Raw genomic sequence first — 21,937 nt, forward strand, 5'->3', positions numbered from 1 at the left:
GTCTGAAAACCAGAACTATTTGAAGAAAGCAAAGAGAGGAATGAGGGATGTTTGAAACACCAAAATAGGTCCTGTGTTTTGAATCATACATGCTCCTTTCCCTGTTAGTACTGGGTTTTAGGAATGGAAATTCTGTAATGACAGTCATACACTGATATCACCCAGTGTTTTTACAATCTAGCTTTTTTTCCATATATTTTAATGTAATTAATAGAAGGGTTATATTTTATTCACCCGATAGAAAGTGCATTACTTCACAAACATTGATACCCTTTCTCATGTCTTGGTCCCTTTTCCCTCCCCCCACCTCCACCCCTCATCTTGTTTTACTCCCTTCCCTCACCTATTTCAAATAAACATATATACAATATATCAGATAACAAAGTGAAATACTGTAACAATATGAGATAACCAACTGACAGCAAAAGAGATGAGAGATAACATAGTGGGACATCATGGTGACCAGAAGAGACTTCAGAGACACAGGGGGACAACATGACTGTAGAATTGTTTGAGGCCCAAATAAAGTCCCAATCTTGGGACAGAGTCACAAAAAGCCCTAGAGTCTGGCAAGTTCATGGTATAGGACTGGCAGGTCCAGTTATCTATTGTCCAAGTCCCTGCCTCTGTCTCTAGGATTTCTCGCACATCCATACCTGTAGACGGGACTTCACTTTCATCCACCAAGAAGTCAATATACTATTTGACAAACCCAAATCCTTATCATCCACTGGGTTGTTAAGATAGTGCCAGTTAGACCCACCATCCTTATTTCAGTACAGCCAGATAGAGTGAGGTACTTTCACATCCACTCCAGTTATTCAATCTTTACAACATCCAGGTGTAGTATGAAAACACAAAAATTATTACTGAAACCTGTTTCATATAGAAATTATTTGATCTGGTGTGTTACTGTTTGATTGGTTGTGCCTGACTACTTAGAGGTTATTATTCATGTTTCTCCATCCTTAAATATACTCACATGGATTTTTCTAACAAATGATATGGTTACTATGGTTTTATTGAGAAACTGAAGTTTAAAAATACAAAGATAATCTTATCTGGAACACAATAAATTTTCCTTTTCCATTTGAATTAAAATATGAGTTTGTTATCCATGGTATAGGCCTCACAGTTGTACACATTGTGGGAGACTGGGGATGAGGCTAAGTATTGAATACTAACATTGTATCAGAAACTCCTGGACTTATTACCAGGCCACTTTTTCTATTAAACATCAGAAAATGATAAATTTTTGTATCTGTATCCAAGGATAGCAACTACATGGAATGTAATCATACACACCTTTTGCTACTTCCTTCATAATAGTATGAGTTAGGTCCAGTGGCTCAAAATTCATTACTCAGGGAAGATTAGGAAGAAGACAGTTCAGGCTGAGCAAATTATAGCAAAACTCTCACCTCAATAAATTTTCATGTGTAACTATGATCATAGCTATGCATGGTGCACGTGCAGAAATATTATGGTCCTAAGTCATCCTTTGGCAAAAGCTCAAAATCTTATCTGAAAAATAATAAACTAAATCAAAGTATTGGAGATTGTCTCAAGTCATAGAGTAGCATGGGTTAGCAATAGCAAGGCTTTGTGTTCAAACCACACTACATTTCACAGTTGTAATAATATCACAGTTGTAATAATTATCATAATATTATAATATAATATTTCAATGCACTAATTGTGTGAGTTTTCTTTCCTCTTTAGAATAGTAAATTTGTCAGTCTATCTGTAATGTCCAAGACACTAGCTATATTGTATTTGTGTAAAATTCTTTTACAGTAACAATCACGACCAATATCCAAGAAATTCAGTTCATTATGAGTAAGTACTACCAGTGCCTGTACTCAAAGAAATAGGAAAGTCTAGTAGAAATGGATGATTTCTTAAATAAATATAGGCTACCCACATTGAATCAAGAAGAGGTAAGGAAATTGATAAACCTATTTCATACAATGAAATAGCAGAAGCAATCAGGGAAATACCAACCGAAAAGAGCTCAGGTGAAGATAGTTTCCCTGTAGAATTCTATAAGACTTTTAAAGATGAAGTATTACCTATACTCTTGAAAATTTTGCGACAAATTTAAAAGAAAAATAAAACATAGCCAAGTCAGCATTTGAAAATGATCAATAGTTCTTAAGATATCTCTATATAACTATATTTATGAACCATATCCATAAAACTCTTCTAAGTCGTTCAAGAAAGCTAATGTTTAAGTTGTATTCTCATGAATTAAACTATTGTTAATCTAATTAAAGAAAAATTTTAACCAGATGAAATACTCCAAAGTAAGTCCTATAAGAAAATGATCCTTACATTTGCAATGTTTTAAAGTCAGTATTAACCTTACTAAATACTGAGTTTCAAAACATTTTGTGTAAGATAATGAAATATCAATTTTCAAAGTTTGTAAATAGGCACAATTAAATAAAATTTCAAACCACACAATTTCAAATTTCCAAATCTTTTACATGTTATTCCTGTCATTGGTAGTTTCATGCAGAAAATGTTAATTTTATGCTATTAATGTATTTTATTTGACACATTTTACCCAGTGTATATAATATATATAATTTATAACATGCATATCATTAATGTATATAATATATAGTACATGTATGATTATACATGTAATAAGAAAGTAAAAATGTGATATACACACTGTCCATTCAGGCTGATAGAACAGAAGGAGAATAATAGGTTTCACAGAGCACTGCACATTTGTAGAGTACATCCATGCTGCCCCTCAAAATTATTTCCTTTGCTTGTCATGCCACACCACTGTGATAAATGCTATTTCTTGTTCAATTGTTCAAATGTCAAGTGTGAATTTGCAAGGTTAAATATTTATTCAACCTTAAACAAAAACCCAGTAAAAGATCAACACATAGATCCAAGGATTTGGCCTCTGAACATCATATATTTTCAGATATGTCCACTCATTTCTTTTTCAATAAAGAAAGCTTTATGGAAAGACTAAGGTTTGAATTTTTACTACCTAGATGAAGATGTTTATTATTTAGATGATGGCATTGCATGAAAAAATTCAGAAATGTTAAAAATGGTTCATTTTCAGGAAATGAAATCTGACATTGATGTTTCGGAATGCAAGCACTAAAAATTATTTGTAAATGATTCTTAATTAAATTGTAATTAAACACTTACATCAATAAAATAAATTCTATTCTGTTGTGGGCAACAAATAGGAAATATTGCAATTATGAATTAGTCATAGTATAAAAGACAATCCTAACATTCATGATAAAGCATTGATGACAGGAAAGGAAATCTAAACCAAGGCTGAATTTCAGTAGAATTATAATAAAGTGAATTTTCATCTAACAACTATGCATTGAGTTCATAGTGATGTCAGGCTAGGAACTATTTGCTAGTATTATAGAGCAAAATTTGAAATAATCATTGATCTCAGGCATCCCATAGTCTAATAAGCAGATAGATACAAGTAACAGTTGTAGACAAATTTATAATGGGCTGAAGAGATTAAAGTTAGCAAAATTTTACCAGAAAATTGTTATTGGAGAAGATTTTATGTTCCTCTCATAGATGGAAAATGAAGTTAATAAGGGTGTGGAAATTCATCAGTCATATATATGGGGTAGTTCTGCAGGAGCAACATGATTAGGGGAGGCAAAATAAAGAATAATGCAATATGTTACAAAGAGCAAGATCCAGTCAGATTTTGAAGAATTTTGTGTTCCTCTAGCATCACTGTGAACACAACTACAGTTTTACAATTAGATTTACAACTTAATAATTGAGTAAAGCCTACAAGTAATCCTAAGAACCACAATCCTCAGAACTAAGCTTTCTAGGATTACAAGTGCAAGCCACTGGCACCCAGCCCTCCCTACATACGTACATACATACATACATACATACATACATACATACATACATACATACATTCACGAACAATCTATGTAAAGTTACTTATTGCATCTATTGCCTTTTTGCTCCCTTCCCACTCTCTTCCTTCCAACTTCTCCAACATTTTACTCAACTGTTCTCCCAGATAGTAAAATTTAAGAGAATAATTTAAAAAACAACAACAGTGTAATTACCACAAAGGCTTATATTGTATACACACGAGACTATTTTTATATATAGGTATAATTTAGATTCCCCCTAGTGATATATTCCCTTTCTCTCTTTTCCTTCTCCTGCCTCTCCCTCTCTCTTTAGCCCCGCCCCCTGTCTTTCCTCCTCCCCCTCCTTCCTCCAATCATGGGCCTGGAAGTCAGGGCATAGGTGCTTTCCCTTGATCTTTGGGCACAACTCTACTTCCAGTATTCTGATAGTTACCTGGAGATAACATTGTTACAGATTTCTGTGCCTAGGATAGCCCTGAAATGTGATTTCCAGTTTGCAACTTCCAGAGTAGCTAGGAGTAAGCCACCAAGGCCCTAATTCAATAATTTCTTTTTACATTACAGTTTCAAATATTGCTGAATTGCTTTGGTCACCTAAAGTGTTTTCTTCATATGCATTTTGCTCAAAGCTGAGGTGATAATCTAAGACATCTGTCGTTGGTGCAACATAGACATCTTTTTGAATTACTTAAATTCCTTCTGTACTTCCTTGTCACTCTTACCTCAAGGTCCACTAAATTTATCATGATTAAATACCTGAGAAAGAAATGCCAGCTACATTATGGATTATCTAAACGTGTTCCTTTCAATGCCCATATTATAATCTCTGCTTTCAAAATGTCTTAAATGTCTGAAGGTTTCCATAGATAAATGAAGCACTGGCATATTCTCAGGAATACATGAGGCACTGTTACTATCCATGCCTTTGTTTGCAACACAGGTACAGGAGTAGAAATAGTGGTTACTAACTGATTTGGATTACTCAGTTGTGAAGATAATTTCCCCAATCTAGGGCAATTTCTGCACAGAATCCCTACTCCCCTCTTCACTTCATGATCACTCTCTTCATATGCTTTGGAATGAAAATCAGGGAAAGACTGCCTGCAGTTCCTGTTGCTCAACTATCTATTGTTTGCTTAACTGATATAGAAACCAGGCTGAGTACATGGGAAATGGTGAAGACTGTCCTGGAAAGCTGATCATGAAACCAAGCATTTCTCGGGTCCTTTCAAACAAAGTTTACGTTAGAATAAACTAAGAGTGCTGTATATTGACTTTGAACATTGTTAATGTTTTACTGTTCTCCAAAATTCATAAACACCAAAGCCTTTCTTCAGGACTCTGGGTTTACATATCACTTCTGGTGTTTTCTTCTCCCTGCCCCCCCTCCCCCCCCCCCCCCTCTCTCTCTCTCTCTCTCTCTCTCTCTCTCTCTCTCTCTCTCTCTCTCTCCAGCAATAGAGCCTGCTTTTCAACTGTAATATGTATCATTAAAAAAAAATCTTGCTATTGAGCTGTGAGTTTGGCCTGGGTTCCATTCCTTGGTACCACATGTATTAAAAAAAAATAATAATAAGGTGCTACTGGTGCTGGGGCTCAAGTGGTAGGGCTCTATCCTTGAGAAAAGTACAAGGACAGAGCTCAAGCTCTGAGTTAAAGCCCAATGACTGGCAAAATAAAAATCTTGCTGTTTTGCTATTTTATAAAATATTATATTTCTGTTTTCTTACTCAAACTTTCTAAATCCTCTTAAGTTTATGAACTGTTCTTCTAAGGTGTAACATTACTTTGACAGTAATAGAAGGAAATATTTTTCAATAATCTCATATTGTTATGATATCTGACTATTTGTTACCTGGTATATTGTATATATATTAATCTGTTTTTTTTTTTTAAATAAGAAAGGGAAGGGGGAAAAGATGATTGGAAGTGGGTGAGGGGAGGGAAATGGGGACAAAAACATGAGGGGGTATCAATGTATAAGAAGTAAGCACCCCATTACACATTATACCAATAATAAATAAATAAATAAATAAATAGAACAACTACTTAACTTTTGAAAGAACTGTTTGTAGATGTTGATTAAAAAATCATATAGCTCTTTCTGACAGCAGCATAGAATTCCATTGTGTATAAATACCACATCTTGTTGATCCAGTCATCAACTGAAGGGCATCTGGGTTAGTTCTATATCTTTGCTATGGTAAATAATGCTGCAATGAACATAGTTGTGCTAGTGGATTTAGTATGTCCTCGTTTCTGGATGATTGGGTAAATCCCATATAATAGAATTTCTGGTCATAGGGGAGCTCTATGTTTAGTCTTTTGAGAAATCACCATATTGCTTTCCATAGTGGTTGAATGAGTTTGCACTCCCACCAAAATAGGACATCGCCCCATTGTATGGAAATGGAAGAACTTAGAAAAAAATCGTATTTTTAATAATTTTATCATGATTATATTCACCAGGTAGAAGGTGCATAACTTCTCAAACATTGATACCCTTTCTCATGACATGGTCCCCATTTCTCTCCCACCCTCCCCCCGCTTATCTTGATTTCTCCCTATCCCTATTCAATTTCAAATAACCAATTAAGCACATATAAAATATTATCTCATATTGGTATAGTATCTCACTTTGTCATCTGATATATTGAATTTATTTGTATTTGGATATTTGAAATTTGATAGGGAAGGGGGGAAAACCAAGACGGGTGGATGGTGTGGGGGGGGGAGGGAAATGGGGAAATGTGAAAGGGTATCAATGTATGTGAATTAATGCACCTTCTATCTGGCAAATATCATGTAACCCTTTTACTAATTACAATAAAAAAATTAAAAAATAAAAAAATAAATAAAATAAAATATATCAAATAACAAGGTGAAAAATTCTAACAATATGAGATAACCAAGGGATGGCAAAAGAGATGAGCGATAACATAGTACATTAAGGACAACAGTCACTCATATAGCATTTGTTTCCTTATCCTGGAAGTCCTTACATGTAGTGTCATACTATTTGGCCTAATGTCTCTAGATTTTGTTCTATTGTAAATCTCTGCTAGGAGAAAATCATATTTAAGTGAAGTAGGCCAGACTCAAAGGAACATAGGATCAATGGTTTCCCTCATTTGTCATAATCAGTAGAAACCTTGGGATCTCCTAGCAGAGATTTACAATAGAATAAAACCTACATACATAAGGTCAGATAGTATGACACTAAATGAAAGGATATAGAAACAAAAGCCATATAATGAGTGATTGTTTTCTATGTTATCTCTATCTCATTTGTTGTCCCTTGGTTATTTCATATTGTTAGAGTACTTTGCCTTGTTATCTGATATATTGTATATTTGTTTATCTGGTTATTAAAATAGTATAGGGAAGGGGGAAAACAAGATGAGGGGTGGGAGTGGGGAGGAAATGGGGACCAAGACATGAGAAAAGGTATCAATATTTGTGAAGTAATGCACCTTATATCTGGTGAATATAATGTAACCCTTCTATTAATTACAATAAAATACATGAAAAAATATAGCTTTATATTTTATTTTCAAATGAGTTTATGCTAATTTTACAAATCTACAATATTTTGAGAAAGGGAAAATATTTCACTTTGCTTCATACCTATAATTTGGATTCAAATGGTGGTAATGTGTCTTAATTACACAAAATACATATACATAAATATGCAACTTTAGAAGTAAATTAATTTTTAAGTTATAGAAACATACATCAGAGAAAGAATAAGAAATGAGCTTAAATATAGAATCATGAAGCTTGTCATAATCAACATTAGTTTGGTACATCATTGTAGTAACATTTGAACTACTACCCTGAAAACACTGGAAACACACAGAGAAACTACACAGCATGTAACTACAATTTGAAAAAAAAAAAAACAACTAAAATTTACAAAGACAACTAGACAATCTGAATGCTTGATAAAGATTTAGACGTATTTTAAAAGTAATGAAAAGATATTCTAATTCAACAACATCGTTGCAAACCTGAAAGGAGATTACAAAAAATATATATGAGATCAAGTAAACTTAATGATTGTCCCATATTCCCAATGTCAACTAAGCTCTAGTGTGTCGTGGTGCTTACTAATTTTAAAAATAATATAATTTACATATTAAGAGTTTATAACTAGCTGCTCATGGTGGCTCACACCTGTAATCCTAGCTACTCAGAAGGCTGAGATCTGAAGGTTGTGGTTCAAAGCCAGGCCAGGCACTAAAGTCTAAGAAACTCATCTCCAATCAAGCACTAGAAAACCATAACAGGCACTGTGGCTCCAGGGGTGGGGCAAAAGCCTTGAGCTGAATAGCTCAGGGACAGGGTCCAGGCCCAGATTTCAAGCCCCATGACTGACAAAAACAAAATAAAATAGAAACAGTTTATAGCTACTCCTAATATTCTGAACACTCAGTTAAAAATAAACAGCTGAAAGACTAATATAACTAAAAATAGCATTACAGACTCAGGAATTTTTTGTCAGTATTTTCGGGGCTAGAAGTATGTCAGATTTTGAATCACTGCATATCTTTGAACACTAGAGTAGACTTTATGAAATATACATCGTGGTTCAAAACTCTAAGATTCAAAATGTTCCAAACACTGAAATATTTTCAGAGTTATGTTGATACTCAGACTGAAACTTATTTTGGTTTTGTATTTCGATAAAAATTTACTCAATGTGTATAGAATAACTTTATTTAGGTTACTTTATATATTTTTGAAGAGTCCTTGCCAATATCTATATTTCACAGTTGAGGAAACTGGAACTCAGGGAGAATAAGTATCTTGTTCAGTGATATATGAATGAGGTAGAACATAACCATTTCAATTTTTTAGCCTACACTATTTTAAAAATTGAAACATTTATTTACCTCATTATTTAAAACACTGCACAGTATGTCATATTCTACATATACCTATAAATTAGATTTACAATTATTTAAGCTAATTTTCAAGTCATCAAGAATCATATATGTTCTCTGGTCTTTTATTTTCTATAGCTTTGTTTCAAAAACAGAATATTCTTAATCTTGAACAAGTGTAAATTATAAACTCACACACATCATTTTTTTTCCTTTCTATGTAATTTTTAGGTCCCGAGGAGATAGAAATCAAGTGCCCCTTGAATCACATTGCTTGCCTTGGTTCCAACAAATGTGTCCACTTATCCCAGTTGTGTGATGGTGTGTTGGACTGCTCAGATGGGTATGATGAAGGAGTGCATTGCCGCGGTGAGTATGTGCATCGAACAATAGCACTGAAATATTCAAGTCTCCACAGTAATGAAAACAAAGAAAACGCACCATCTCTGTCTCGCTCCACCTATAACCATGTCAGTTAATGAAAGAGCATGAATTTTACTCCTAGTCAATAGCACTTCAAGATGTACTTTAGCATTTATTGAAAATGTCATTAGCAAAATGCACAGACACATTTAAACTTTGAAGTTGGACTTTTAATGTGTACTCTGTTATAAAAGTTATTTTGCTCAAAGGACAAACAAGAAATCTCTGTCACAGTAAACTAGTATCAGCTTATGTTTCCAAAGGATTACTTAAACATAATATATGGAGAAACACTTATGAGAATTGGTACTTTACCAGTCGTAGTTGTAGGAACTATGTCCTTCCATGCTATTTTCACAATTTATACTACTAAATTTTTTGAGATGTTGAGTCATTAAAAATGTCCTCTAAATTATACAATAAGGAAATGTACCTCTATATTAAATATGTGTGAGAAAAATAATTAAAATCTAGACATTAAGAAAAATTTAATTTGGAATGTTACTTTATAATGTAACTGAAAGAGAACAGGTTTTGTATGGTGCAAAACTATAATAAAAGAAGCACATGGGAAAATATTGAGGATCAGAATGAATCAGATATTAAAATAGGAACAAGTTATCAATTAAGGGAATCAGGCTTGGATATTTACCCAGGAAAAGAAATGACTACACAAAAAATACATTTCACATTCTCAAAAAAATAGAGTAAATTGCACAGGATATTGAAACTAAATGCCAAGAGGAGCATGAATATAATTTGGGGATCAGTGAAACAATAAAGTATAGAAAAGGTTTTAGAAAATTGGAGACTCAGTCGGATATCTGAGGATTTATGTATGCTACTTCAGTAATGTGGAGAAATGTCTGTCATTACAGTTATAATATTTCAGAAAAAAATATGTGTACATTGTTAAAATCTGAAAGTCAGGTACTCCTTTTTTTTTTTTTTTGCTAGTCCTGGGGCTTGAACTCAGGGCCTGGGCACTTTATCTGGGCATTCTCAAAGTCAGTACTCTACCATTTGAGCCACAGAACCACTTTCAGCTTTTTCTGTGTGTGTTGTACCCAGAATCAAACCCAGGGCTTTGGGAAAGTACTGATTTCAGAAAGATAATCCAAAGAAGCAAGAATTTTGAAATCCCATTGAGAATCCAGAGTTACTAGATCCTTCCCTTTCTAAAGGACACAATTTATGTGTCATTTCCTATAGAAAGTTTACTTCCTTTAGCAGCTCCTTGACTGAGTGTCGGTTCTCAGCCTTGGATTCTGAAGGTTCTATGTGGAATATAGTTTGGTTATGAATAAATGCATGTTAATAAATAAGAGATATTATTTCTTTCTAAAGGTTCTGTGACCCTTATTCTTTATAAAATTAAGTAGTATTTGGTTATTTGAAATAAGATAGGGAAGGGGGGAAAACAAGAATTGGGGATGGGGAGAGGGAAATGGGGACCAAAACATGAGAAAGTGTATCAACGTTTGTGAAGTAATACACCTTCTATTTGGCAAATATAATGTAACCCTTCTATTAACTACAATCAAGTATATGAAAAAAAATAATTTTAGCAAAAACAGCGATCTGAAAGGAAAATGTGCAATGTTTAAAAGTTTAGTTTTCTTCAAAGATATGCTTTATATTGAATGTTAAGTAATTTTTTTCATATATTTTATTGTAATTAATAGAAGGGTTACATGATATTTGCCAGATAGATGGTGCATTAATTCCCATACATTGATACCCTTTCACATGTCTTGGTCCCCATTTCTCTCAAATGTTAAGTAATTTTGTTAAATTAGATGTGATTTGCTGTATTTCATTTGTTATAAATTTTCGGGTAGATACCATTAAACAATAAGATGATCACAGTGTGAGATAAAACTTTGTCAGACATGACTATATAAATTTGTTTTAAAATATATTTCAGAGCTAAAAGTATAAGAAAATATGACTAATTTTTATTAACATCTACAGTTTATGATCATATACTTGAGGGCATATGATCTATATAAAATCAAGGGATTCAAACAAAAACATAAAGTCTTCAGAAAAATAAAAATAAAAGTGTTATATTTACTTTGAACTTTGTAGAAACCATTATAAATTCGTATAAGTCAGATTTAGGCTCTGTAGCTGCTAATTCTCTAACTTCTCTACTTTTTTCCTTCTGTATTTAGCTATAGTTTAAAGAGTTTGAAAATTAATGTACTCTCATTTCTATCCTGTGGGAAAATGTTTCTCTTACTTTTTAAATAAAAGATTATATTTATTATTTTGTCCTTTTTTATACTTCTATGATTTTATAAAGACCTAATAACAATCCATTATATCCACCTATGAAGGATACAATTATATTTGTATCTTTATTTGCTATTTACTTCAGTAGAAAAATTTTTCTACCCATTTTTCTAATATACAAACACATAAATATATACTTAGATATGTAAATATAATAAAATATACAAATATCTTTGGTTGAATATTTGTATATTTATAAAAATTTATAAGGAGAAAGTTAACTATCAGAAGATTATGTTCTGGTTTTAGGAATGGTTGTATGTCAACTAAATTGTTTTCTGAACATTCCTTAAAAATCAGTTTCTTTTTAGTAGAAATAAGGTAAAGGTATCTATTATTAATGATTTTCTATAAAGCTGATATTTTTTTCTGCCAATCCTGCGGACTGATATTGTTTTTGCCAATGCTCAGGTCCTGAGTACTGTCCTTAGGCTTTCCTCAAGGCTAGTGCTCTACCACTTGAGCCACAGCACCAGTTCTGGCTTTTCTATATATGTGGTACCAAGGAATCGAACCAGGGTCTTCATGCATGCTAGGCAAGCACTCTACCAATAGGCCCAAACTTCCAACCCCCAAAAAGCTGATATTTTAATCTCCATAATTTTGCTCCATTGGGAGAAAGAAAATGGATTTTTGTGTATAGGAATGGTTATATATAGCACAGAGCTGGTAAAAATTTTGCAGTAGACTTACACATTATATTTTCAAAAATTCATCTCTTCCCACACAGTTTTACAATGTGGTAGTGATATCAACCTATCTAAACTGCATGGACATATAAAAGTTTCTATAAAACAAAAGGCCTTGCAATCAGGTTCTATCCACTGAAATCTTCACAACCCAACAAACTGCTGGATGAAAAATAGAAACTGAATGCAGTGAAATGTGTCAGAATTTGATTTTAAACCTTAACATATTTAAAAAGCTCACTACATGACCAATAGTGTGGGTGGACAGAAAAGGAATCTCAATTTAGTTGCAGCCTTAGTCAGACTGCATTTGGGATGTAAAGAGATTATATATATATATATATATATATATATATATATATATACATATATATATATAGTGGGATAACTAGAATATACTGCTCTGATTATGTTAAAAAATGATACCAAAACTTTTCAGGTCACATTTAAAGATTATTCTAACTTTGTGAGAAATAACTATGTAACTCTATGCCTGTTTTCCATCCTGCCAAAATGATATATGTGCATATATACATATGTGTATTTGTATATATACAAATATTAACATATGAATTGTATATACTCTATTACATATAATATATGTATGTGAATATTTATATATAATATTGTCCCCATACACAATATTTTCCCTGTATTCTAATTTTTGTTCAAGCTAAGCAAATGCTATTCTAATGAACCACTTCTACACTCCAGTCCTTACATAAAACCTGTATGAACTGAGTTTGCACATCCACTTCTACCCCCAATTTTAAAATGTCACCAAAAATACTTCAGAAAACTCAAATTTCCAAACCTCAGTGATTGTTATTCATTACAAATGTTCATTTTTGTTCCAATTTTGAAAATTTTAATTTATTTTAGTCTTTAGGAACCTTAAGTCATAATTTCTCTCATCAAGAATATAGGAAAGAAAAATGGCACATTATTAAAATGATACATTTTTAATTTGGCATTTTAAATACATTTTAAATACATTAAAATACATTGTAAATTTGGCATTTATTTCAGTAACTCATTTCAATAAACATTTATTGAACACTGACAGTTTTCCAGACATGTATCTGATGACTGGAAATGTAGAATGCCCTGTTGTCAACATCAAGAAGGTAAAATGTCATGATGGAGACAGGCAAAAATGCTGAGAAAGAATAAAATGAGCAGCCTCTGATTTGGTTTGTGGGTTGCAGGAAGATATCCCTAGAGAGCTGACAGCAGATTTGCATCTCACTGTAAGAGATGCACAGCAAAGTTAGAAATTAAGAGCATCAGGGACTCAGTGTATGAAAGAACATTGAATACTCAAAAGAATCTTAAGTTCATTTGATGAAAACAAATCATAGAAGGATTGAATGAAGACAAATAAATTTTATGCTTTTCAGAAATTGTCTGTAACAGATTTAAAGGAGAGACATTTGACATGATATGTGCTATCTAGCCCACATAAAATGAACTGCAAAGGGCAAGAAAACCAAAAATACATACTGAGATATGTTTACATTTTAAGCTCCTGGAAGTTACAATGTTATATATTTTCAGCAAGTGATGTAGATTATTCTTAGCATATAAATATGGTCATTATCATTATCATGAAAGATTGAGCTAGGTATTCTTCTGTACTTTCATTTTATTAGATTCCTAAATTGATTTATGTTTAGTGTTGTTCTATGTCACTTCCATGTAGTGAAAAACAAGCGAAAGTCAAAATCAACATCATACTGGACCCTATTCAAGAAATTCCTTTCTTTTTTTTGTGGTGTTTTTTTTGAATACCCAGATTCTTTTGTATTGTAATTAATAAAAGGGTTACAATATATTTACCAGATAGAAGGTGCATTGCTTCACAAACATGTCTTGCTCCCCATTTCCCTGCCCCCCATCCCTGTCCCTCATCTTGTTTTCCCCCTTCCCTATCCTATTTCAATAACCAGATAAGCATATATACAATATATCAGATAACAAGGCAAAATACTCTAACAATATGATATAACCAAGGTATAGCAAAAGAGATGAGAGATAAGGATAACAATCACTCATTATATGGCTTTTGTTTCTATATGCTGGAGGTCCTTTCATTTAGGATCATACTATATGGCCTTAAGTATCTAGGTTTTGTTTTATTGTTAATCTCTGCTAGGAGAGCCCAAGGTTTCTACTGATTAACAAATGAGGAAAACCATTAAGCTTATGTTCCTTTGAGTCTGGCTTACTTGACTGAACCAACCCAGATGCCCCTCAGTGGATGAGTGGATCAACAAGATGTGGTATTTATACACAATGAAATTCTATGCTGCTGTCAGAAAGAATGACATTGCCCCATTTCTAAGGAAATGGAAAGACTCAAAAAATTCCTTTCTATAGGAAAGTTAAGTATTTGAAGGCATATTTACTATTTAAAGCAACTAGAATTCTATCAAGCTAATGAAATCCTACCTATGGGGTATTGCCTATTTTCCCTCTTGTCCCTTAGCTTGGATAAACATATGATTGTGTCAATATTATTCAAAAGCATAAATTATAAGAAACTGTCACAAAGCTCTCCACTAAACCTCAAATATGAGGCCAAATTCCCCTAGATTTATTATTTAGGGTTTTTTTTCATCCTAGCAACTTGATATTAAAAATGCCAGGAATGAGAACAGGTAGTTTAGGTTGAATGGTATCCCCAAGAGTTTTAGAGATAATCAGTTTTCGAGAACAAGGTTAGAAGACTTTGTCCTTGAATTTCCATTCAGCTGTTTTGACTCCTGGTTTTTAACATACCAACTCAGAGAGGTACATAAAATTGTTCTGTCTAAGCATCCTTTCAGTTACGTTCTTAAAACAGCAAGACAACCTGGAAAAATAAACTGAAATATATTTTAAACCTACTATATTACCTGTCAGTTTTATTAATTGATTAAACAGAAAAAATATGCTGAGTGAACAACAAGTTTAACAACTCTATAGCCAGCATGCATTATTCAGCGTCTCAATCAGACTACTAGCTTCATCCCATGAGAAAGATTAGTACTTACATTTGCTTAGGGATATAGAAGAAAAATGAAGTTTAGTTCTTGGAGTAGATTTGCATTAATAATAATAGGGAAAAACATCTTTGAAAAATATGATTTCAGGCCAGGATCAGGAAAATGAATAATAACAGATGCTGGAGGGGATGTGGCCAGGAGGGATCACTACTACACTGTTGGTGGGAATGCAAACTCGTTCAACCACTATGGAAAGCAGTATGGCAGTGCCTCAAAAGGATAAACATAGAACTCCCCTATGACCCAGCAATTCCACTACTTGGCATTTACCCAACCATCCAGAAACAAGGGCATACTAAATCCACTAGCACAACAATGTTCACTGCAGCACTATTCACCATAGCAAAGATATGGAACCAACCTAGATGTCCCTCAGTTGATGAGTGGATCAACAAGTTGTGGTATTTGTACACAATGGAATTCTATGCTGCTGTCAGAAAGAATGACATTGCCCCATTTGTTAGGAAATGGAAAGACTTAGAAAAAATCATATTAAGTGAAGTAAGCCAGACTCAAAGGAACTTAGGCTCAATGGTTTCCCTCATTCATCATAATCAGTAGAAACCTTGGGCTCTACTAGCAGAGATCTGCAATAGAGAAAAATCTTGATACATAAGACCATATAGTATGAAGCTAATTGAAAGGACCTCCAGGATATCGAAACAAAAGCCATATAACGAATGTTTGTTGTCCTTAGTGTACTATGTTGTCTCTCATCTCCTTTGCTGTCCCTTGGTTATCTCATATTGTTACAGTATCTCACTTTGTTATCTGATATATTGAATTTATTTGTGTTTGGTTATTTGAAATTTGATAGGGAGGGGGGGAAAACCAAGACGTGTGGGGGGTGTGGGGGGGGAGGGAAATGGGGACCAAGACATGTGAAAGGGTATCAATGTACGTGAATTAATGCACCTTCTATCTGGCAAATATCATGTAACCCTTTTACTAATTACAATAAAAATTGCAAAAAAAAAGAAAAATATGATTTCAGACTGCAATCTGCCTGGAACAATGAGAATATTTCTTCAAGTCATTCAATGGATAAAATTTAAATTTTGAATAAAAGATCGTGTACTGCCAGTATTACCAGAACTGATCAATATTTGGAAACATCAAGATATGTTTAATCTAATATAGAATTATATTAAATGTTAAATAATCCTGTAAGGATTTTCTCAATAATTTTCCATATTAAAACATAATATTTCATAAAGAGCAGATATTTCCTTTTCTCTAGTATATACTTTATTAGTTTCTTAGGAATACTCATTACACTGAGTTACTAGTGTGGTAATTGCCTCTTCTCTGGTATGAGTAGTTGTAGTTGTCACCACAAAATTCATGGTTTGGTGTCTGATTACCCAAGCGTTTAGGGCCTTCTGGAAGGTTATTAGATCTTGAAGTTAAAACCCCCTCTGATGGGATAAATGCACCTTTAAAGAAGGATCAAGAAAGTTCTTTTGCCCAGTCCTCTACATGAGGACACACCACAAAGCTTGCCTCCTGTAATTACCCAGGAAGTATATTTCAAACACTAAACCAGGCATCAGTTGCTGGGCTTCATTATCACCAGAACCGTGAGAAACTGTGTTAAATTATTCTTTAACTAGTGAACCTCTCTAACTTTACCATGACAATTTGAAAAATATAGGGCAGGGTTACAGCAAAATTTCTCAACATATAAACTGACATTGAGGAAAATGAAATGGTTGCAAGAGATGAATCCCTTTTGAGTCATACCAGTTATGTCTTTCCATTCTTTTTTATTTTGTTTGCCAGTCCTGGGCTTCAGTTCAGGGCCTGAGCACTGTTCTTGGACTTTCTTAAGGCTAGAGCTCTACCACTTGAGCCTCAGCAGCACTTTCAGCTTTTTTCTATGTATGTGGTACCGAGGAATCAAACCTAGGTCTTTGTGCATGCACTCTACCACTAGGCCAAAGTCCTGGCCCCTCCATTCTTATGGAGATACAGAGACATATCTTTGCACATTTCAAATTTCCCCAACCTGTCTACTTATGTTTGCATGTTTGGATTTGGAGGCAAAAAACTACTTATTAGACAGTTTTCTTTGGAGAGAAAATAGATTATTATGATTTATTTCCATATTCCATTATTTACATATTCCAATTTGTGTTGTATCCCTTCTACACTAGTGATTAAGAAAAGGCACGAGAGCAAGTGAATGGACACTCCATGTCACAAGGATTATAGGATCGATCTGAAAAACATAACTATTATGAAACGCATCCTGTGCCACTCACAATGAAATCATTCTGTTCATGGATTTGCTTCTAGATTAGGTCAGTGTCTCTGAGAGCCAAGCCTTAAGAAGAACAATACCTAAAGTTCATGCTGCCGTTCAATTAGCTGAAACTTGTAATGTGTTCCTATTTACACTATAGCTTTGATACCAGAGAATGACATGGAAAAAATCTATATGGTTCAGTAAATGGCACAGTGGACTCTCTGAGCAGATATACTAAGCAACTTCATTGTTTAATTTTAGGGGGATTAACTAAATGGTAACTTTTGAGAGCACATGAAAAATTAGAAAAAAATGGTAGGTATAAAATTATCTTTATTTTTATAAAATCTACATATAATTATCTCTATTATATATAAATAAATTATAAAATATACACACACATTGATAGACATGTGTGTACATGTATATTCTATGACATTTTCCTAGCCTGATTTTTAAGTTTGGAGCTAAAATTACTATTCATTTAAAATCCTACATTTAAAATCTGTTGACCTTAGAGATTCAACACAAAGGAAGCAAGAAGAGTGACAGAGAGTAAAACATACAAGATATTCTTAGGTAGTAAGAGAACTGACTGAACAATATGCTAAGATTAGCAGCCTTCAACAATGTTTTGTTTGGTTTCGCTTTGATTTGTTTTGTTGGTCAAGAAGATTCACTACTGCATTTGGCCTGAAGTGAATTGCTCCTTCAGTTTTCTTTATTCTTATTTACCAGAACTGTCTACCATATGCAGAAGGGAAGCAAAGGTCTCCTTGATGACTATAACTACAAATAAAGAGCTGCAATAAGTTTCTGTTAGTGTGAAATGGAATTTGTGGATAATAGGGCCAGAAGGGACTTTCAGAGGTCATTCAGTTCATTCATTTGCCTTCAGGCTAGATTCAGTTCAAGCTTACATTCACACTGCTATTTCTATGCGATTTGGAAGGCCTCCTGGGAGATAAATTCTAATAGAGCTTTTTAGAAATGTAGTCAATGCCGAGCAATTTGTAACTTGTGCAAATACTTGCAGTTTTTATTATAAAATTCACTATACTCTCTGGTTTGGGGCCTTTTTCCTTCAACAGTTCCTATATTTTTGTCATTTAATCACATTTTTCTCTCATTTCCCCACATAGCTTTAAATGTTCCAAACTTCTAAGCTTATAACTAACCTAGACCCAGTTTACTAAATATCTGTGCAGTAAACATTATAAATGGTTGCCACAAACTCTGAGTGGTATAGGTTTTCATACATACATACATATATATATTTTTTTCCTTTTTTTGTCAGTAGTTGGGCTTGTACTCTGGGCCTGGGTGCTGTCCCTGAGCTCTTTAGCTCAAGACTAGTGTTCTACCATGTTGAGCCAAACACCAATTCTTCTTTTCTGGTGGTTAATTGGAGATAAGAATGTCACAGACTTTTTGGCCCCAGCTGTCTTTGAACTGTGATCCTTAGATCTCAGCCTACAGGGTAACTGGGATTACAGGTGTGAGCTACTGGCACCTGGCTCTTTCATATACTTTTCACTCCCAAGTATTGATTGGATTCTTATGTCATGTAAGTCAAGATCTGTGTTTGAGTAGGAATAACAGAAGTTTTTTTTAAGAAAATCTAGTAATAAAAATAGAGTTTTATTATAATTATGAGTAAAACACTTTCCAGAGGTAGATATTACATGGGAGGCAAAGTGATTCCACAATGTGATACATGTCTCAGTCTCTTTCTTTAATTCTCTTCTGTCAATTCTGCTACTTCTATCTTTCATTGACAAGGCATTCTAGTTGCAAAAAAAAAATAACTGCTCTAGCTCTAAACATCAAATTCACTTTTCTGAGGAAGGGAGACATGTAAAATATCATTATAAGAATGTCACTCTGAAGCTGGGGCTGGTGGTTCATACCTATAATCCAACTACTCCGTAGGATAAGATCTGAGGGTAGTGGTTTGAAGTCAACTTTGGCAGAAAAGTTTGTGAGACTCTTATTGCCAATAAATTACTCAGCAAAAGCCCAAATTGGCACCATGTCTCAATTGGTGGAATGCACAAAGAAGTTCAATGATAGCACCCAGGCCCAGAGGCCAAGCCCCAGAATTGTCTCTCTCTCCACAAAAGTCATCCTTCTTATTAAGGTACTTCAATATGAAAATTACTTTGATAGTACCTACATTAATCTCATTGGCATGAAATATAATGGTATAGTACCCATTTTTTCCCCTTGGGCATGGATTTTATCTTGAAGCTGTCTTTGTATACAACAGTCCCCAAAATATGTAGTTTTGACTTGCAGGTGGTAGATTCTTATCTGGAACAATATACAAATAAAAGAAATATATATTTGGATATGAAAGGCAATCCATGAAGGTAAGCAGCAGAAACTCATCATCTGGAGAGTATATTAAAGAGATACACAATTGAGTTTCTTTAGTATGGAAGCCTCTCCTTTATCTTCTTTACATTATTTTATAATGACTACTTGATGGCTTATGCATACATGCATTCCCTGTTTCTTTTTATTGGTTGAATAACTACTCAGGACAATACATGAAACTTTAACTGAGAGGTCAGCAGGATTCTGAGACATTTTGGGAACAACAAGAAAAAAGATCATTATAGGATGCATACTATTGACCATATTCCTTGTCCAACACTTTTTCTTTTTTATTATATTTTATTGTCAGGGTGATGTATAAAGAGGTTAGTTACATTTATCAAATAGTAGATTCATTATTTATTGAATAGTGATACACCTTCCCATGTTTTTCTCCACTTTTCCACCTCTCCCCCAATCATCTTGTTTTTCTCCTTCCCTTTCTTATTTCAAATAAGCATATATACACTATACCAGGCACCAAAGTTATACACAGTAATAACATGAGATAAATCATAAGAGAAAAAGAGAAAGAGAGAGAGAGAGAGAGAGAGAGAGAGAGAGAGAGAGAAATAATTTCATATATGAGGTTAAGAAAAACAATCACAAAGATAAAACTCTTGTTTCCATAGCCTGGAATTGATTTTGCTTAGCCTCATCCTATATGGCCTTATGTACATAGCTTTTGAGGTATCAGGATCCTCTGCTAGAAGAATCCTAGATGTGTACTAATTATTACAAATGAGGGGTGCTACTACCATCTACTGATTGTCCCCATTCTCTCTCATTTCATTCTCTTGAATGGAAATCTTAACTGTAGGGAAGAAATAGTGACAAGGACTACAATTCTAGGCTGCTAAGAGAGGGAAGAGTGTGAAAGGACAGTCTAATGACAAATTCTGATTTAGGAAGAGTCTTTTTTAGATAGAGAAGAAGATATCTGTGCATTGTTCCAGTAAATCACAATAAAAATCCCAAATTTTATATGACTTTACCTTTTTATCACCATTATAACTTGATGGACTCCAATCTGGCATAGAAAAGTTAAACAACTAGGTTGATAATACAGGGATTAAATAGTAGCCAAAGAACTATACCAGATAGGGGCTCTGGGAAAGATAGCAGTCAAGACAAGTAGGACCAAGTGTTTTCCCATGAGTACTATCTTTGCATCACTTGTCATTTAAGCTGAGAGAATTTATGGATTAATAAATTTTGACTAATCCTGATCTTTTAATTTAAAACAACAATCTTTATTTAATATGGCAGAAGAACCTCTCCTCACTGAGAATATCTGAAACTATTATACTTATTTATTTTTTTCAATAATCACATTTTAGTGTTGGGGAGATGAACAGAGGGGTTACAGTTACATTCTTCACGTAGAGGGTACACTACCTCTTAAACATTGATATGCCTCCCATACTTTTCTCCCAGTTTTGCTCCTCTGACCCCCTCCCAATCATCTCGGTTTTCTTTTTCCATTCCTAATTTCAAATAAACAAATAATTGTATATAATATATACCAGGTATCCAAGTCAGATACAGTGACAATATGAGATAAATCATAGAGAAAAAAAGGATAAAAGAAGAGAATGAGACAAGATATAACTTCCCATAGAACAACAAGAACAAAGATAAACCTCTTCTTTCCATATCTTGCAGATTTGAGGCAGTTCCTGAAGATTGAAACTATTTGCATTCTCCAGGGACACATTTTTTTAGACTACAAGAGAAGAAATCATATTTTCTACTTTTTTCTATAGGGCCATTACAATTTTCAGGACTACCTGCATTGAGCTACAGATAGATAGATAGATAGATAGATAGGTAGGTAGATAGATAGATAGATGGATAGATAGATAGATATGCTTATGTATATATATGTATGTAAGGTTATATAGGTGTGTATAGCTTATATACATATATGTATGTATATATACATATATGCTATAATTCTTTCACTTTTAAAAAGATGTGTATGTCTTGTTGTGGGAAGAGGCATCTGAGTTATTTCTGGAACTGTAGGAACAAGTGACAGGGATAATAGAGTTCATGT

General features: G+C 33.6%; 1 protein-coding gene across 1 annotated transcript in view; it reads left to right on the forward strand.

Moving 5' to 3' along the window:
* Positions 1–21,937, forward strand: part of Lrp1b (LDL receptor related protein 1B) — a 1,652,823-nt gene that overhangs the window by 641,267 nt on the left and 989,619 nt on the right. The window contains exon 3 of the mRNA XM_090342868.1: positions 9,026–9,163. Within this exon, the coding sequence (XP_090198994.1) occupies positions 9,026–9,163 (138 nt within the window). The remainder of the gene's footprint in view (positions 1–9,025; positions 9,164–21,937) is intronic.

Source organism: Megascapheus bottae, chromosome 12, assembly GCF_031878675.1.
Source record: "Megascapheus bottae isolate mThoBot1 chromosome 12, mThoBot2.hap1, whole genome shotgun sequence".
Lineage (NCBI taxonomy): Eukaryota > Metazoa > Chordata > Mammalia > Rodentia > Geomyidae > Megascapheus > Megascapheus bottae.